This window comes from Topomyia yanbarensis, chromosome 1 (genome assembly GCF_030247195.1).
Source record: "Topomyia yanbarensis strain Yona2022 chromosome 1, ASM3024719v1, whole genome shotgun sequence".
Classification (NCBI taxonomy): Eukaryota; Metazoa; Arthropoda; class Insecta; order Diptera; family Culicidae; genus Topomyia; species Topomyia yanbarensis.
Genome location: NC_080670.1, coordinates 198,227,020 through 198,246,311, shown reverse-complemented (window position 1 = coordinate 198,246,311; position 19,292 = coordinate 198,227,020). Strand labels below are relative to the sequence as shown.

The 19,292-nt window shown below is 38.1% G+C and overlaps 1 protein-coding gene across 7 annotated transcripts in view; it reads right to left on the bottom strand.

The window, feature by feature from the left end:
- LOC131687117 (uncharacterized) overlaps window positions 1–19,292 on the bottom strand; it is a 79,056-nt gene that overhangs the window by 39,009 nt on the left and 20,755 nt on the right. For all 7 annotated transcript variants that reach the window (XM_058971175.1, XM_058971168.1, XM_058971186.1 and 4 more), the window contains one exon: window positions 15,819–18,695. In XM_058971175.1, coding sequence (XP_058827158.1) covers window positions 15,819–18,695 — 2,877 coding nt within the window. The remainder of the gene's footprint in view (window positions 1–15,818; window positions 18,696–19,292) is intronic.

Here is a 19,292-nt window from a genome sequence, read left to right as displayed (position 1 = left end):
TATATATATATATACTATATATATATAATATATATATATTATATATATATATATATATATATATATATATATATATATATATATATATATATAATATATATATATAGTATATATATATATATATATATATATATAGTATATATATATATATATATATAATATATATATATATATATATATATATATATATATTATATATATATATATATATATATATATATATATATATATATATATATATATATATATATATATATATATATATATATATATATATATATATATATATATATATATATATATATATATATATATATATATATATATATATATATATATATATATATATATTATATATATATATATATATATATATATATATATATATATATATATATATATATATATATATATATATATATATATATATATATATATATATATATATATATATATATATATATATATATATATATATATATATATATATATATATATATATATATATATATATATATATATATATATATATATATATATATATATATATATATATATATATATATATATATATATATATATATATATATATATATATATATATATATATATATATATATAGAAGAGATAGATAGATTGCCGGATATTTTGAAGGATCGGTCCGCTATGTAATTTTCCACAGCGTTTTTTCCGTGATACAATTTTATATGGTACACCCTTTAAAGGTAATCAAAAACCACATTTTTAACCATCTAATTAAGATAATTTTTTAAAAAGTTGACCGCGATGTCATTGATAAAATACATGTAAAGGCCGTTTAAGAAAACTTTATCTGGCAAGCCATTCGTAGATGCGGTAAAAAGCACAATTGTATAGACTATATTGTTTTATCGGTCGAATGCTTGTGGTCGACTGAAATCTCACTGAAAAAAGACAGATCTGTTTCCACTGTGGTTCTACTTTCTTGAGATATATTTATGTATAATGTGTATAATTGGATGGACTTTTCTTGCAGACGTCAAGTGAGAAATAACAATACTTTCGTAAAAAAACGTATCGCAAGATGCACATACAAGAAGCGTCACAATTCCCCTGAATTTATATTCAAGAACATGTAAAAATAGGCGCCGTTCACAATTCCGCAGCTTTTTCAGCCGAGTTTGAACATCAAAAGAGACACATTATTGTATTTTATATGTTACACACTTAGACAAAATGAAAATGAAGGTTTAAGCTTAAAAATGCAGCGCCTTATTTTCCTGTTTAATAATAGTATGTTTTGATATGTAAATCTTCCTTTCCTGTGCTTCTTGCGAGACGTAAAGTTACAAGATATCTTTTGCTGTGTACTTCAACCAATGTGATTCAACACGTTTCGTTGAAATCAACGAAACTTCCACATCCTGATTCATACCAGACAGCATTATGAGCAACAACAAAAAAACCCACCGTCAGACTGTGGAACCCTCATCGTTAAACCCCAAACGAAGAGGAAAAAATCGTTAAAATTCATCATCTCACAAAAAACAAAATTTAGATTATAGTTGCATGAAAAACGGCAACAAAAAATCTGCACTCTGCAATAGATGCCCCTACACACCCGGCGGACACCCCAATAGAATTGAAGTCGATTAAAGCTTTCCACTGCTCAACGGCATTCGCTGACCCCTCACTGTTCGCGTTCAACGAACCAGCCGACGATGGCGGCGGCAGCGGCAACGGCTCCAGCCGCCCAGGAATCTACCATACATGCTTGGTTTTTCACCCCAGAGTTGTTTGTATATAGGAATAAAGCTTCAAAGGTGTTGTTTAATGGGCACTCTCGTTATGCTGTAAGTCATCAGTTGCCGTGGGTTGCCTGCCTGATATTTATGTGGAGAAACTTGCCACTCCGGTTCGAGCAGTTGCAGTTGCAGTAATCTGCATCGCAAGGCGAGAGGCTGTTTCTTACGGGACATCAATCTGCAGGTGTCAATGGATGGATGGAGCTCCAACCGAAAATGGGCGCTGTTTCCCGAGTACCGTAAACGGTAAGTTTCCATTTAGAGAACCCACATCTGTCAACGTCACCCTAATATTATGGGGGACAATCTTTTTGAATTATGTGCAATGCTTTTTTGCTTTTCGAGCAAATCAACGGAAAGGTAATTGACACTGGCAGTGACAGTGGGAGAGAGAGAAGTTGGATCGCCAACCGATTAAGGTAAGGTTTACGATTACTTAATTCAACGAACGAACGAACGGCAAACCGGTTTCGATCAGGTGAAGCCAGTGTGTAGCAAATGCGTAATCCTTCTAGGGCGGTTGTGTGGACGACCGACCAACAACCGCCGCGGCGGTGGAAATAGACAGCGATTAATTTTCAAAGTTTGTTTTTCTTCGCTTTCTTTGAAATGTTAATGTTTGGTTTTTTTTGTCACACGTCGGTCGGTTCAACCAAATGCGTCAATGTTGTTGCTTGACGAGCTAAAATTAACGCTTCGCGCGAAAGTGCGAATGGAGAGTGTGGTACTTGCCGGCGACCGAAGCTGCCTTCAACACCTGTCTGGCTGGTGTTGTCGAAGATGGTGAAAAAGAGGAGCTACTTGAAGCTGTCAATAGCAGTTCTAAATTGGGTGAGTAGAGATTTGTTGACTTCACGATACTTGTTATCACATTGAAGTTGGCAACACTGGCTCCTTCGGAAAGCTAATCTGCCATTATTAGTTATGGAATTTGCGTTTCGACTACGTCTCATCAGAAACCGACACTAACTTAGTGACAGAACTAAGCTAGTGCCGGATTGACACTAGCTCCAAAAAATGGCGACACAATTTGTATTCATGAACAAAACTCCGAGTCAAGCGTGATGTCCCACAAGAGAAAGAGCTAATTTTAAGCTGATGAGGACTAATGAAATCGAAACATTTGGTGTCGTTTGGCCTCCAAATATTTGATTTACTCAGTTCTCATCACCTGAAAATTAACTCCTTTTCTTGTGGGACATCACACTTGACTACACGGGAAAAAAACCGTTCATAAATTCATGAACAAAAAAATACGATTTCGTGAATTTTTTTGCGAAAATTATGACAAAGTTCCTGAAATTATGGATAATAATCCTCGTATTCATGAAACTATGTGTTTTTAAAAAAAAAACTAATTCGCACAAAAATGTACATGGCGTTACACTATAACTTTTGGTTGTGTTACTGTGGTAGTTCCCTGGACATGTTTACTTTTTGTTATGATTATTGTTCATATTTTGGGGATACACTGGTTTCTAGTATATCAACTAAAACGACGGTCATGATTTCAGGAGCTTAGTCGCGATTTTCATAGTTTCTCATCACGTTACTATGATATTTTATTCATAAGTTTATATCGAATGTTTCTGGCAGAGTAGCAGGATTCATTTTCATGATTTCAAGGTTTTAGTCACAATATTCATAATTTATATTCACGTTTTCATGATATTTTACTCACGAGTTTCGTGTTGAATTTTTCTGGTAGAGTAGTGCGACTTATGTTCATGATTTCAGGATCTCAATCACGATTTTCGTAATTTTTATTCGCATTAACGTAATATTTTAGTCAAAAGTAGAGTGATTTGTGTTCATGATTTCAGGATCATAGTCACGACTTTTGATATTTTAAACACGAGTACTGTAATTAATGTTCATGATTTCAGGATCTTAGTCCCGTTTTTCATTATTTATATGTGAAAATTTCATGATGTATGAAATAGAAAATGATTACAGGTGCACAAGCACTCAAGTTTAATTGTGAATCACGTACTACGAGTCATGAACTATTTCACAAATCCATGAATAACGTTTTATGATTTTGTGAACTATTTCACGAACACGAATGGTTAGTCGTGAAAATTATGCTGCGAATCATGAACTAGTTCACGAACATATGAACGATATTTTCTGATTTTGTGAACTATTTCACGGCCACACATGGCCAGGTGTGACTATTATGTTAGGAATCATGAATCAGTTCATATTTTTATGAATAAAATTTCATGATTTTGTGAACTATTTCAAGAGCACTAGGAATCATAAATCAGTTCACATATACATAAATAATATACTTCTGTCGTTTTTCATTGAAAACCGCCGGGGCAGTGGATTGCACGGGTTTTGCACTTTCTAACAGAAATGGGAATGAAACACTTCTAGTCGCCTGCTCTTCTGCTAGAAAATGCAACACCAGTGCAATTCACCGCCCCAGGGTTTTTCAATGAAAAACCCCATTCGATTTTGTGAAATATTGCTCAAGCACGAATGGTAAATCGTGATTATTATACTAGGAATCATGAACTAGTTCACGAATATGCAAAAATTATTCCATGGTTTTGTGAACTAGTTCATGATCATGAATGGTGAGTTGTGACTAATTTGCTAGAAACTAGGAATCTGTTCACGTATACATGAATCACATTATGTCAACTATTTCACGAACGGGTCTTGAATCATGACTACTATATTGGGAATCATGAACTAGTTCACGATGATTGCAAGAATTTATGAATTATATTCCGTATTTCGTGAAATAGTTCACACGTAAATATGTTTTCCAAAAGCTATGAATAAAATCACGATTCTACCTTTGGTTTTATGAATTATGTTCACCAACAGAAAATCGATTTAGCTATGGAATGGCGGAAACCGTGACTGAAGTTCACAAAACAAAAACAAATATCTTCACAAATAAAAGTGTTATTTGGGCGTTACTGACTGAAAATGGAACATAATTGTAAAACGCATGATTTTTGTTCATGGTTCTGTTCTCATAACGTAAAAACGTGATTGTTCCGGAATTCATGGCACTTTATTCGCGTTTTTGGAAACATTTTTTTTCCGCGTAGCTGTAGGAGTTTGCTCAGGAACACAAATTGTGTCTCCGTTTTCTGGAGCTAGTGTCTATCCGGCGCTAGCTTAGTACTGTCACTAAGTTAGTGTCGGATTCTGATGAGACGAAATGCAAATTCCACAACTTATATAGTTGTAGGTTTTGTGCTCTTCATGCGCAATTAATTTTAAACAATTTTCACCCTAATGGACAAAAAATAGTTTTTACCAAAATTGTTTTCCACTTAGGAGAAATATAGTATAGTGTAATCTGACATTGACAATGTCACCTTAGACCGAAACCCAATCGTGCAGTGTTGCGTATAAATAGCAGTCCAGACTTGGCCCCGTTTCTAATAGCTTCACCTAGTTTCTTCGTTCGACGTTCGAAGAGCTATCTCAAATCGAACCTCGACCCAGCTTCCTCAGCCAACACACACGGGGACGGACAGACGGACGAACCGGGCGGGAAGCGGGGTCTAGGAAGCAATAATATACGACTTGGCTCGCTAAGCTGATATAGTGCCACTTGCCGCGTTCGGTGCACATACTTGAGATTCTCAAGCGTTACACGCACGCGGCTGCAGCCTCATCACGGTTTCGTGCAAACTGTAGTGTTGTGACATCCGCGATGCAACAACGCACATTCCAAGGTCAATGTCACTAAACTAGTACGCGCTTGAGAGTGTGTTTTGGTTTTCTTTTTTATGCCGAGGGCAGTAGTTCCGATCCAAACCCGCGATTAACGTCCCACACCCCCGTTACCGTTTCAAAAGCAGGTCGTCGATCGGATTTAACCTCGACTTTCCCGCACTCGGAAGTGCGCGACCGTTTCGTAAGCGTGGAAACGTTCTAGATCGTTTCTTGTTGGATTAAAGTAAGCCATTTTCACACTCCGAGAGTGTCTAGCAGTTTCGACTTTCGACAACGGTACCGTGGAAACGGGGGAAAACTCGTTATGTCACTCACGCCGCACACGTAGGTTTTATTTTTAATTCGCAATTCTTGCCACAGCAAGCAAACCTCATCTTACAACAGAGAGAAGCTGCGAAAATGAGGGAATTTTTCCTGAGTACAAATGTATATATTTTCCCCGATGACCTAGCTGAGATTGTTCAGGAGGAATTAAGATGATCCAGCCCACGTTTAAAATCGCCCATTTCTCCGCCCAGACCCTCTGACGCCATCTATTTCTTGACGAACTAACTACATACGCGGTTCTATTTTCCACGGTCACTTATTATTGATACACAGCTTTAGCTCTGATGGCATTCAAAGTAGTTACTCGCGTGCGGTCAATCTCCGGCTGTCATCGACCAACGACAATCACCACACAGATTCACTTCTTCACCTGTAGATGGCAGCGCTTGTGGGCAAAACTAACAATTTCACTACTTATCTGAAACAACCTGAATATTAGGGTAGGATTTATTCACACAACAAACTCCTCTAATTTCCTTACAACACTACAGTTTTATCACAGCGCTAGTTGACTAGATAGAATCTATAGAGGTGAGCTATACAAGAAGGCAGGAAACGGAGGCGGCTGCTTTATCCTTTATGTTTTGGACAATTATTGTTCCCGTCGTAAATTCGTTCCGATGGTCGGCGCGAAAAAAAAAGATGTCCTGTGCCACAGACTTGTCAGAAGAACGGTGCGCATTTCCGTCGCTCCGTTCGAACCGAGAGGACACGACCGCGGCGCGTACAACCCGAGAATGCCGAAACGCAACTATTTATAAATTGGAAGTGAAAATTTTTGAAAGCCACACAAAAAATATCGAAGTTTATGAAGCTCTGACTGCGTGCGTGCGTGTTAGTGTATGAAAACCCCCTCACTCATACCGTCACATGATGGTGCAGCAAGGCAAGGAACCTTCGGGTTGGAAAATTGCACGTATTTGCTTTGACGGGAAAAAACACTGCCGCGGCATTTTCCCAACATTGACACCCACCGAGAGTAAGTACATACGTGCATAAATAGCGAGGCGGACTGTGGTGAGTGTAATTTGCGCACGAAACTTGCGCCTGCGCAACGTCGGGAAAAACAGGGATCCCTGCAGTATATCCGCAGTGGTACGCACACAGCCGTACCGAGTCAGCTGCGGAGAAACCCTCCGGTCATGGATCGTAAGTAGACTGATCATTCTTTCAGTGGAATATCGGCATAGATTATTTCCAATAATCAGCTGGTAGACTCGTTGAAACAATTATAAAAATGATTCGAATTCGATAATACAATGTAATAATTTGTAGCAACTCTAGCCATTGTCTGCGTCCCACTTCTCACGCCGACCACGGCGGCGCTTCGATGACATTTACAATACACAACAAAACGACCGCAGAGCCGTGGTCTAAAAATATCCCACCCAAACGGCAGCGGCCCGCTGCGGATCGTCCATCTGGTGGGGGGTCCACGAGAGGAAATACCGTTCGGACAGACACAAGCATAATTCCAATACAAGTCCGTATGGGAAAATCGGAGCAAAATCCAAAAATCAAAACAAAAACGATAATTATTTATGGGTTCCCATCATCGGCGTCGTTCGTCCACCGAAGATAATTGCGATGAGAGGGTTCTCCATTACAGTGTGTGCCGTGAAAAAATGCGACAATTTTGACATTTCTTTTTTTTTGTTATTTCATACACCGATAGAGCTCAATTTTGTGCCAGTGTAAATGTTTTTATGCAATTTCTAAAATATATTAACTATTATTTTATTTAGCTTAACGTAAATAAAAAAAGCGCAACGTATTTTAAAATTCTTTACTAAATTACACAGATTCTTTTACACGTCAAAATACACATGCATTTTACTATAACATGGTTATTGTAAAGTACAAGTGTATCTGTGTAATGCAAAACAAATGAAGATTTTCAAGCTCATTGTTTTTTAATAATATAGTGCAATGAAGACGAAATACTTTGTTCCCAAAGTTGTAAATATACATTCAAATATGTTACTCAAAATAGTTTCAAAAGTACATGTTGTTGTGATACCTAAATTAGTTATGGAATATGCGTTTCGGCTTCGTATCATCAGAATCCGATACTAACTTAGTGACAGGACAAGGCTGGACAAGATAGCTAAACATAAGGGACCATTCATAAATTACGTAACGCAAAAATTGCCCTCCCCCCGTGTAACAAATTGTCACAAGTTTCTCTATACCCCCTCCCCCCTAAAAGCGTTACGTAATTTATGAATGGTCCAAAGATGCTGCCCAGTTAAATTAAAATATTAGAATTTAATCATTTTAGGGATCATTCATAAATGACGTAGCATTATATGGGGGAGTTTTGCATTTTGTGATGTGTGACGATGGGGGGAGGGTAGGGGGTCATGTCAGGCTACGTAGCTTTTTAAAGGGGAATAATTAACATCGTATTTAAAAAAAAATACGGTGACAGGGGGGAGAGTTACCGTCAAGTTACGTAATTACCAGGGAGGTATTTAGAGGTTTGTGATGAAATGCTACGATGGGGGAGGGGGGTGTTAAAAATTACTCAAAAAATGCTACGTCATTTATGGATGACCCCTTATGAGCGAAAAAAACTAAAAATATTGAATGATACATTTACGTAATTTCTCGAGATGCAGGATTTGAACCTGCAACCCTTGGGACTCCGGCACAATGCATGCTTATGCCATCACTGGGTTATGATGACGCTAAAGTCATATCTCTGTTAAACGGGCAAGGAACCAGAAATCGGCAGTTTTCATTAGCTCTGTCACCCACCGAAGTACGATGGGTGATGCACTAAAATCAGACATCAGACGATAATAAAAACCCAAGGGTTGCCGGTTCGAATCGTGCCTCTGAGGAATTTTTTTTTCACATGAATGCTTTCGTTTAATTCACCATTTCGATCTGTTGTTTTACCCGTTGAATACCACCAAAAAGTCTGGAATAAGGTATTGGCACTTACGTTAAAACCCAAAAAATGATTTAATTATTTATATGTAATCAACTATTTTAGATAGAATTAGGGAATCTCAATGACGTTTCAATATCAATATTCTCATCGAAAATTATGGTGCACGACAGATAACAAATTGGAGACAATTGACAATTGCATACAATAATAATAAAAACTGACAAAAAGCTCAATTTTTCGTACTTATAGTAAAAACAAGGACGATTGTAAGGGGGAATCTTGGACTACTATTACCTTTATTTGGTTATCACAAAAACCACGTGATCATACACACAATAAAGCAAAGAAATGAAATAAATGAAAACAAATTGAAATACATATAATAAATAAAATATGCAAAATAAATAAAATAGATAACGTGAATAAAAAGAATAAAATATATAAAAAAATTGAAATAAAAAAAATTACCAAAGCTAACAATACATAAATATAAAATAAATCACTACGCAAATAAATGGAAAGAAAACAGAAGAATAAAGCAAATGCATAATATTAATAAAACATATTAAATAAAATTATATTAATTAATATTAATAAAACATATTAAAAAAACGCAAGGCAATTAGAATAAATCACAAGATAAAATAATAAATAAAATAAGCAAAGCAAAGCAGTTAAAAATAATATAGTTAAAATGAATTAAATAAATAACAAAGAATAAAATGGATGAACTATTGAAAAAAAAAAATTTGAGGTGAATATACAAAATTAAGTACATAAAACACAAATATATAAAATGGTTAAAATGAATATAATATGATATAAAACGACATTAAATAAAAAATACAAAGAAAATGAATAACATAAATTATATTAAACAAATAAAAATGGAAGTTAATCATCTATATATATATATAATAAAATAACAAAAATAAATCCTAAGCTATGAATAAATTGAAAACAACAAATAAATAAAATACAGTGAAGACCTGATTTTATCAACCCCTTGGCGTATTTTAGGCTGACAAAATCGAGACAATTTTTTTCTTTCTTTTTAATGAACCGAAGCTGGGTATACTCTTATTTGGTCACTAGGCATAGCCTCATAACCGTTTCCGATTATGTAGTTCAAATTTCTTCTTAAGGGGGTCTTCCAGTGCAAAATTGAAAAGAAATGAAATTATAATTTTTGTACACTTCGCATCTTAAGAGAAAAATATGCTAAAGAACTGAAGCTAATCAAAAGAATTTTCATGGGAGGATAACCAAATCGGGTCGAAAAGCTGATAAAATAAGGAATTGACTAAATCGGGTGTTCAAAAAAAAAATTAATCAAATGGAAAAAATAAATGGAACAGAAAAAAATAGAATAAACATAAAAACTTATATACCCAAAATTAATAAAATATAAATAGAATGAATAAAAAAATGTTATAATAAACTAAACACAATAAAAAATATATTAAATAAATAAAACCGATTGAATAAAATGATTAAAATAAATAGAATAATTGAAAAATTCGATAAGTTAAATAAATATAAACTACTACTGTTACTGAAAATAAATATAATACAACAAATAAAATAAATAAAATATTAAGCAAGGCAAATAAAATCAATAAACCAGAAAATGGAAATAAATAAATACCAGTAATAGAATGATTGAATTATCAAAATTTACGAAGTAAATTTATTTTAAATTAATAAAATAATATAATTATTTAAACTATGAACACAATCAATCGATAGTATCAAATCTATGCATTGTTGGAAATTGATAAATTTATTAAATAATCAAATTAATACAATTAAATAAATAAATAAGGAATTGTTCTAGCCCGAAAGGATAGAAACAACTTTGTTGAAGACATGGATGCTGTATGTATTAAGAGTATCGAGTTGTATTAGGTTGTCCACAGCGGAAGTTTAAAAAATCTTGAACTGTTCCACATTTTAATTTGCAATATGCATTTTGCATATAATTATATCTTTCCTTCTTTACAACATGGGCTGTTCTTCACTGATCATACTAACATTATTCAAAATAATACGATTTCATTCGGTCAATTGGAATTAAGACAAATTTGGCAAAATGGCCGGTCAAATGTCAGTCTGCCAAACGGCCAATTTTATTAAACGGGAGTCAACCAAATGACCTGGAATCATTTTCAACATATTTAAAAAAAAATAAATTCTTTTTAGGTGGAAAACAATTGTTTTCGGCTCGATGATCCATAATAAAAAATTTCTGAAGCCTTCAGGCAATCATTTGCATTAAGGGTGCATTAAAATCGTATTGTAGCATTTACAATGCAATCGAGCTTTATATTAGTATTGTAAATACATACAGGCGCTGTCGAAATGTAGCATTAGCGCTAGCTCTATTTACGTATATAAAGTTTTTTCGTTATGCAATAGTTCTTAAGAATTATTTTTTTATTGCATTCGAATATATGCAAAATAGCCTAGGCAGCAAACGCAAAGCACTTGCCGTAAATGACGAGGCAAGGTACCTCTGTTCGAGCCTTACTAAAGGTAATTTCGTAAAACATTGTCATTTTTTTTGGTGATATGTACTAAAAAGTATGATATTTTGTATGGCAATTAAATGTTAAGTGTAAAGATTATGATATATGCGAGTTAAATTATTATAGAACAAAATATATGGAGGATATTAAATTGCATTGCTTAAGCAAGGTTGTCAAAAATGTGTTGTTCTACCACTTCCTTTAAGACACTTAAACCCTATTTCGAAGCGTTAAAAAAGTTCAATTTTAGATCTTGGTAAAACCACCACAGCTACAATTTACACAAGATTGCTTTATAATAGCAATAGTAATTTAAACAAAGGTTCAATATTCGTCTTTTCTGGCATTATATCAGCATAAGATGGGAATATAGGACTTACTGGTTCTTTAAGACTGTACAATATGCAGATCTGAAGCCGTTATAAGGCTACGTTACAATGCCTATTGGTTTACTTGGGACTCTCAACACTTCTTTACTGGAATACCCGATCCACAAGGAACCCACCTGGTACCACTAATTTTTCGTCTCTTTTTCAACGATGTGAACTATCGTTTCAGAGCGCAATTCTACATGACGAGGAGTGAAGTTAAACAGAAAGATTACTTGGAACCATCATATTTCGTACGTAGTTGGTAAAGATTTCGGAACCACTACGGACTTGTGTTCCGTATGGCCAAAAACTGTTCAATATATCTTCGGGAGCTGTAACCGACGGAGATTGACAACGGGTACGATATTTAGGAAGTAGTTAGCTTTTGGGCTTTGCCGATATGAAGGCTTTCGGAAGATGCGAGAGCCGTACATTCAACTGAAGGCGGTTTGGAATTACCTGGGACGGGATAAGCGAAGATGGTCTTCTTTTCCCTCTCGATATTCGTGTTATTTTGCAGCGAAAAATTCGCTTGCAGAATATTTTCAAGCAAATGCCGACGATAGTGCTGGGCCGATGATTTTTGCCGATGAGGTACAGACTTGTACTGAAAATAATAGAGCTTAAACATAACATGAATTATGTTATCGCTTGGATAAGATGTGTAAAATAATATTAACCATAACTGTTTCTGTGCATACATGCATCTAAGCAAAATGTGAAATATATTTTCTAAAAACACTTTGTATATAGCTACGATACCACCCAGTTACTGACGATTTCAAGAAAATGAAAATCGTCAAGATAGATCCGGTTCGCAATGACAGGCCATTGCCGGTTCGCGGTGACATATACTTTTCTTCACTTTGCACGTCCTGTCGCAGGGAATTACCATACATTGATGCCAAAATTTGGATTTTTATATATTGGTCCTAGATAGATATTTTTTTTTATCACTTCGTGCGGAATTACCCTGATGTAAAACCCAATTCAAGTCATGGAAATTTTTCAACGTCATGAAGAAATCACTGATGGTTCCGTATTTTTTTTTATCTTATTGAACGTCAACTATTTGTGGACGACGGTAAGCTTGCTCTCAGCACTTTGGTACTGCATTGGACATTCCACAAGGAAGCCACCTGGTACCATTAATATTCTGTTTCTATTTCAACGACATGAATTATCATCTTACAGTTTTATGGTGATCGTGAGCAAAATAGCATGCCGATTTGAAGATAATTAAAAAAATTTTAATCATCAGCAATGTAGGTCTCAAGAAAAAAAGAACTCATCGAGGTTTAATTCAGCCTGTTGGAAGTGATCGTCACCCTATATTGAATAATACAGGAGTGAAGTTAGACACGAAGAGCACATTCAAGCATCTTAATTCGTACATAGTTGGCAAAGATTCCAGAAGCAGAAATTCGAGTTCCGCATAGCCAAAAACCAAAAGAGAAATATTAACACGGTTGGTATGATATTTAGGAGGAAGTTAAGCTTTTAGGTTTCATCGATCAAATTAATATAATTGCACGTAGCGGTTTGGAATATGTCAAAGGTACAATACATAGCAGGGGGAGATTCGAAGGAGAGAACATTACATATTAAAAAATTATCTTTTTTATAACGATAGTGTTTAACGGTCGATAGTGTTTTATTGCAAAATTTATTTTGGGTACGTATTTTTCTTTGGCTTAAATAGAAATTTCCTGACGATTCCCGATTTTCCAGGTCAAATTGAATTCCCTAAATTTTCTGGAATTTTTTTCCGAAAATAGACACTGAATATTTATTTAAAAATTAGTCTGAAATAGGATGTATCTTCCTAAAGCATTTTCTACCGGAAACTTGCGAAAAGTTTTATCAAAATCGAAGAAGGTCAATTTACAAATGACACCGCGCTTCGCAAAAACAACAATTCGATCACTGGTTCAAACCGGGACATTCTAAATTAAAAGTAAACAAAATAAAACATACAGTAACAACAACGCTGATCTTGAATCAAAGTAACGAGTAGTGTATTAAGATAGGTGTCAATGTTTATTACTTTGCAATCGAATCGACCATCTTTGGGACAGGCGAGTGTATAAACACAATGTCAGATGATATTTTTAAACACGCCATATATACAAACAAAACAGTTCGAAATCGCAACCTTTCAGATTGGATTAGCAAGATTTACATTTCTAGGAAAATGGCGTCATGTTTTAGTCATCAGAAGAATTTCCTTCGGAAAAAATCAGCTTGGTCTAATATTTTCTTAAATATCAATGATTCACCTAACAAGAAAGTGTGCGTGGAAATTCGTATCACAGACTAACGTACATAACACTCGAATGCACTATGCAATATTTATTCCCAAAACGGAAAAAATAGATTAAACCAATTTGGGTATAATTTGGGCACAGCACCTAACTTAAATTAAGTTTGGTTTTTGTGTTTCGAATTCATCTCGTCAGTAACTAGCACCAACTTAGCGCCAATTTAGACGATGTATTTAAAATAGTACCCAAACTAGCACTAGTTGGACACAAAAATCTAAGCATCACATGATACATGTGAACGCTTAGAGTAACTCGCTTGTCCCGAATGATGTCCCGGGAAGAAAAGATAGAAACTATGGTTTGCCGCAGACGAGAAAGCGAAAACGAACGCTTGTCTTTTGGCGACGGAAGCAAACGCCTCGGTACAAGCCATTTGCTTTACGCGTTCATGTGTGTTGTGTGACTGTTTGGATTATTGTGTCTAACTAGTGCTAATTTGGGTACTTGTTTGGATACATTGTCTAAATTAGGTATGGAATTTGCGTTTCGACATAGTTTCTTCCGAATCCGACACTAACTTAGTGACAGGACTAAGCTAGCGCCGGATTGACGCTAGCTTCAAAAGAAACGGAGACACAGTTTGTGTTTTTGAGCAAATCCTTAGCTAAGCGTGATGTTCCGTAAGAAAAGGGGCTCATTTTAAGCTGATCAGCTTAAAATGAGCTCCTTTTCTTGTGGGATATCACACTTGACTAGGGGTTTGCTCAGGAGCACAAATTGTGTCTCCGTTTTTTGGAACTAGCGTCAATCCGGCACTAGCTTAGTACTGTCACTAAGTTAGTGTCAGATTCTGATGAGACGAAGTCGAAACGCAAATTCCATAACCAAATTAGTTATAGGTTGTGTGGTCCTCACGCGCTAAGATAGTTTTAAACAATTTTCTCCTCAATGAAGAAAAAATAGTTTGTACCTTAATTTTCCTCCACTAAAGAGAAATATGCCATACTATATCGCCTAACTTGGCTCCAAGTTGGTGCTAGTTACTGACGAGATGAATTCGAAACACAAAAATCAAACTTAATTTAACTCGAATGCATTACTCTTAGCTTCAACGGTTAATTTAAATAGTATTTAGTTGGAACAGTCGTCACATATGCGATAATGGCGCCACTGACATTTGCGCAAATATACGGGGGATATATCACTAGCCAAACATTGTTCTCGAGCATGACGGATAACCCACTTGCAAATAAGTGTTTAGGACTGTGAATAAAAGGAGTAGCTAGTGATATGAGCAAAACAATATTTTTGAGAGAATTCTCTCATAAAATTCCGTCTATTTGTCTGTGTTCACACGTTTGTACCTCAACCATTGCGTGATATTTTCGAGACGCCAGCGGAGATTTTCGAAAAAAACGAAACTCCGGGTCCTCATTAATTAAATTAGTCCAAGTTCAATCAGGAGACCTAGTTATAAACACAAATTTTCATTTAATTTAAACTTTCATTCACAATTTTCTCAAGCTCTTGATGCATTACCAGCCGCTCGTTTCGGGCGGCGAAACTGTAACAATTAAATTCATTAATTTGCGCTTTACCTATAAACACATTCACATTCGAAACGAGCAAATCGAAAACAGTGCCAAACGAAAAAAAAAAAAATTAAAAGCTTGCCTCTCGGAACCATTAAAAAACGGATCATTATCACCTCCATCCATGGTCGGTATAAGATCCGTGCGATTGTGTGATCGGTTTATGGCTGGCGGCCCAAGTAGCAGCTGGAATTAAAACAACACAATAACAACAACAACAAAAAACTAGCATACATGCGGTTATCACTTTAACACAAGGCGCTCGGTGTGGGAAGGGAGAGCAGCGGAAGCATCAAAGCGCATCAGCTGAGGTGAAGCAAAGCGGAGCAGCAACAGGCTCTCTACCTCCATCTCATCGGCTGAAATCTCCGTGGCCGTCGTGGTCGTAGTTGTAATAGTGGTACTGGTCACATCCGTCGGCGAGCAGGAATCGGTGGAATCCGATACCAGCATGTCAGTCCCGGCGCATGGGATATCATCCGTTTCTAAAAAGATGTCCGCGTTGGTTGTGAATATCCGAGGAATCTCCGACTTTTGCTGTTGTTTGGGGGTGTTTGTGTGACGGACAGCGGTACCGCCGCCTCCACCTGTCAGCGACTTGGAACTTGATGGCATAAAGTATTGATTGACATCGGTGTCAAAGATGCCCTCGTCCACCTCGTCGTCCGGAAGATTCTCAACACCGATGCAATCTTCATCGTTCAGGTAGTTCAGATCGAATTCATCCTCATCGTCGTCATCATCCTCATCCTCGTCGTCGTCCTCATCGTCATCATCATCGATGTCGGACCCGGTAGGAACGATGGTATCCTCATCCTCCGGATCGTCTCCATAGGAGGCGATTTGTGTGGCCGACTGCGAAAGGGTGATTCCTTTCACCGACACGTACGTGGGCGTAACTTCGTTGCTGCCGGAACTGAAGACGGAGGAGGAAATGACCGCCGCGGGTTGACCGATGGACACGGCCGATTGTTCACAAAGCGCCCGATTCGGTGTGAAGTTCTTCGCATCCGGATTCAGTCGTGAATGCGAGTAACTTTTGAACACTCCTCCTACGGGAGGAGCCGCCTCGAAACTACAGCCTACATTGTAGATATCGGCAATGCTCTGTTCGATGTTGTCTTCTTCGATATTGATGATGCAGTCCTGGCTGGTGCGTTGATCACGCGGTAGGACACCACCACCGCCGCCGCTGGGGAATGCCGGCGGTAGATGACCGTTGATGGGGATCTGGATGGAGAAGATTTTCGTAAAGGGCGGATAATCGACGATCACTTTGCTGGCCGGGGGGATGTGCTGTTTGATGAAGAAGCTTTCGCCAGTTCCCTTGCGAACTACGCCGACGCCGCCACCTGTTGGAGCACTTCCGAACGGATTAAAAGAGGCACTTTTCTTGATGAGGGCGTTATTTTTCGAGATCATTTTGTTGGCTGCGCTGATGTCGCTCGGGGCCGTCACCGGTTCCGGGACTATACTTTTATAGGGGGTGAATAGATTGTATTTTTTGCTGTTCGGTTGGTTCAGGGCTTTCGTGTAGATGCAGGACGAAGAGGAACTTTTGGCGAGATTGAGGGACGGGATGAAGGCCGCCACGTCCGGGAGGGTGATGGAAGGTTTCCGCAGAATGGAAACATTGGAGGAACTTTTTGTAAGGCTGGTCGTGGTCTTCTGGCTGGGAACCGCCGGTGGTGGAAGTGGACGAGCCGGTGGCAGCGGCTGCTGTCCGAAACTCATAGCACCGCTGGAATAGCTTTTGCAAAGTGGGTTTGCGAAGTTACACGAGTGATTGCTGTAGAAGTTCGGTTTGGATTCGCTCTCGCTGACCAGCTGCTGGAACTCTTCCTCTGTGAGATGATCGCGGATGTGCTTGTCTAGGTGGGAGTAGGAATAGTTTTTGCGTAGTTTGAAGTGATTGTTTGCTTCCGGGATGAAGGATCCTCCGCCACCGTCCACCACGCTGTACAGATTGTGCAGGCTGGTTACATTTTTCTTGTACTCGTTGATGCTGTTCTGGACGTCTTTTTTCGATTTGGCCATTATCCGATCGTAGTTCCAGCCGAACTTGGGACTGCTCGAGGGTTTGTTGGAGGTTGTATCCTGCCAGAACTTGCTCATGCTAGATTGTTTGGGCGCTCCACCTATGCCACCACCACCGTTGTTACTACCATCATTAAGCGTGGTCCGATTTTTCTTGGGGGCCGCGTTGTTGTTGCTGTTTACATTCGACATGCTGTTTGAATATCTGCTGTCAGCCGAGGCACGTGGTAGCATAGAATGGGAGGTACTTCGGGGCATTTTGTCCGCTTGTTGATGTTGCGGCGGTGGCTGCTGGTAATGAGACTGATGATGGTACTGGTGATGGGGATGAGGGTGGTGATGGTGCGGTGGTAATTGATGATGATGATGATGTGAATGTTGAAGAAACGGCTGGGACTGGTAGTGATGGGCTGCCGATTGCCGGGGCTGTTGATGATAGTACGTGGGATGACCTGCTCCTGTCGAGTGGTGTTTCCCGGAGTTGCTGGACGTTACCGGGATCGAACCGTATGCGTGGTACGAACTGGACTTGGCGATCGGGTAGTAACCTTGCATCGCCGTTGCACTGTCGTAATATTGAAAGTAGGGATCATTGACGTAATGATGCCGATAGTTTTCACTCTTAAGACCTGCGCTTGGAGCCACTGCGACTGCCGAAGAACTCCTACAATCTGCCGCATAATCAGGCAGACTTTTCAAGTAATTGTTCATAAAATCAATATCGGCATTGTACATATCATTATGCTGCTGGGGTGATTGCTGCTGCTGCTGCTGCGGTTGATGATGATATTGCTGAGGCACAACAGGACCCATCGGCGACTGATGCAACTGCGACGCACTTAAGTCCATTAACTCACCGTTGTAATAGGTGCCATTGTAATTAGCGTGACTTCCTGCAAGCAGACCCGCCGTATACATCAGTCCCTCATCGGCGGGGTTCGCTGCGATCATAACATTTTCGTAGTTTCTTATCGGCGGTACCGGGGGACCGCCGTGCATCGACTGTTGATATGCCTGCGATGGGTACTCACTTTCACCAATAATTTGCTGTTGCTGATGCGGGAGCTGTTGTTGGTAGGATGCCATAATGGGCCCCGTTGAACTTGAACCGTAATAACTTTCACTGTTCATCGAAGTCGCACTCGCACTGTTATCATTATTACTGTCGTCGCCGCCGCCGGTGAGCTGGGAAAGAAGTAAGTGACACAACAAACGCCATAGTTTCTTCTGATCTTCCGGTGATCCCTCTTTGACGTTGCCGCAATGAATCTTAACATTAGTCACTGAACGAACATGGAACTAAAAACGAGAACAACGACTACGTACGATTTCCCAAAAATAAGAAACACTTAAGGACCACAGGAACAGAAACATTCACTTGTGCGGGCGTCCCACGGGCTATTAGAGAAACACAACAACCATCAGTCGGGGCGGTGAGATCGGCGAGAATGACGTCTGTCGTTACTATTTGTAAACACATACACATCAGATAGATGGATGCACAATTGCAGAACCGAACAAACACCGACTGCTGGGACGAGAAGGGGAAAGAAAGGGAACACAGAGTGTGATTTGACAGTGTGGCGGTTTGGGACTGGGGCTGATTTCATGTAACCGGAGAGCTATTTTTGGGCATTGATCAGTGGTGTAGCGAGGGTTATTGAGCAGCAAATATTTGCGATTGCTCTAAATCAAAGTTATGTACTTCCACGGTGGCGTTGGTGCACTGATGCTAAATTCGTGTGGAAAACGCAAAAAACCAATCTACCATAGTATGATATG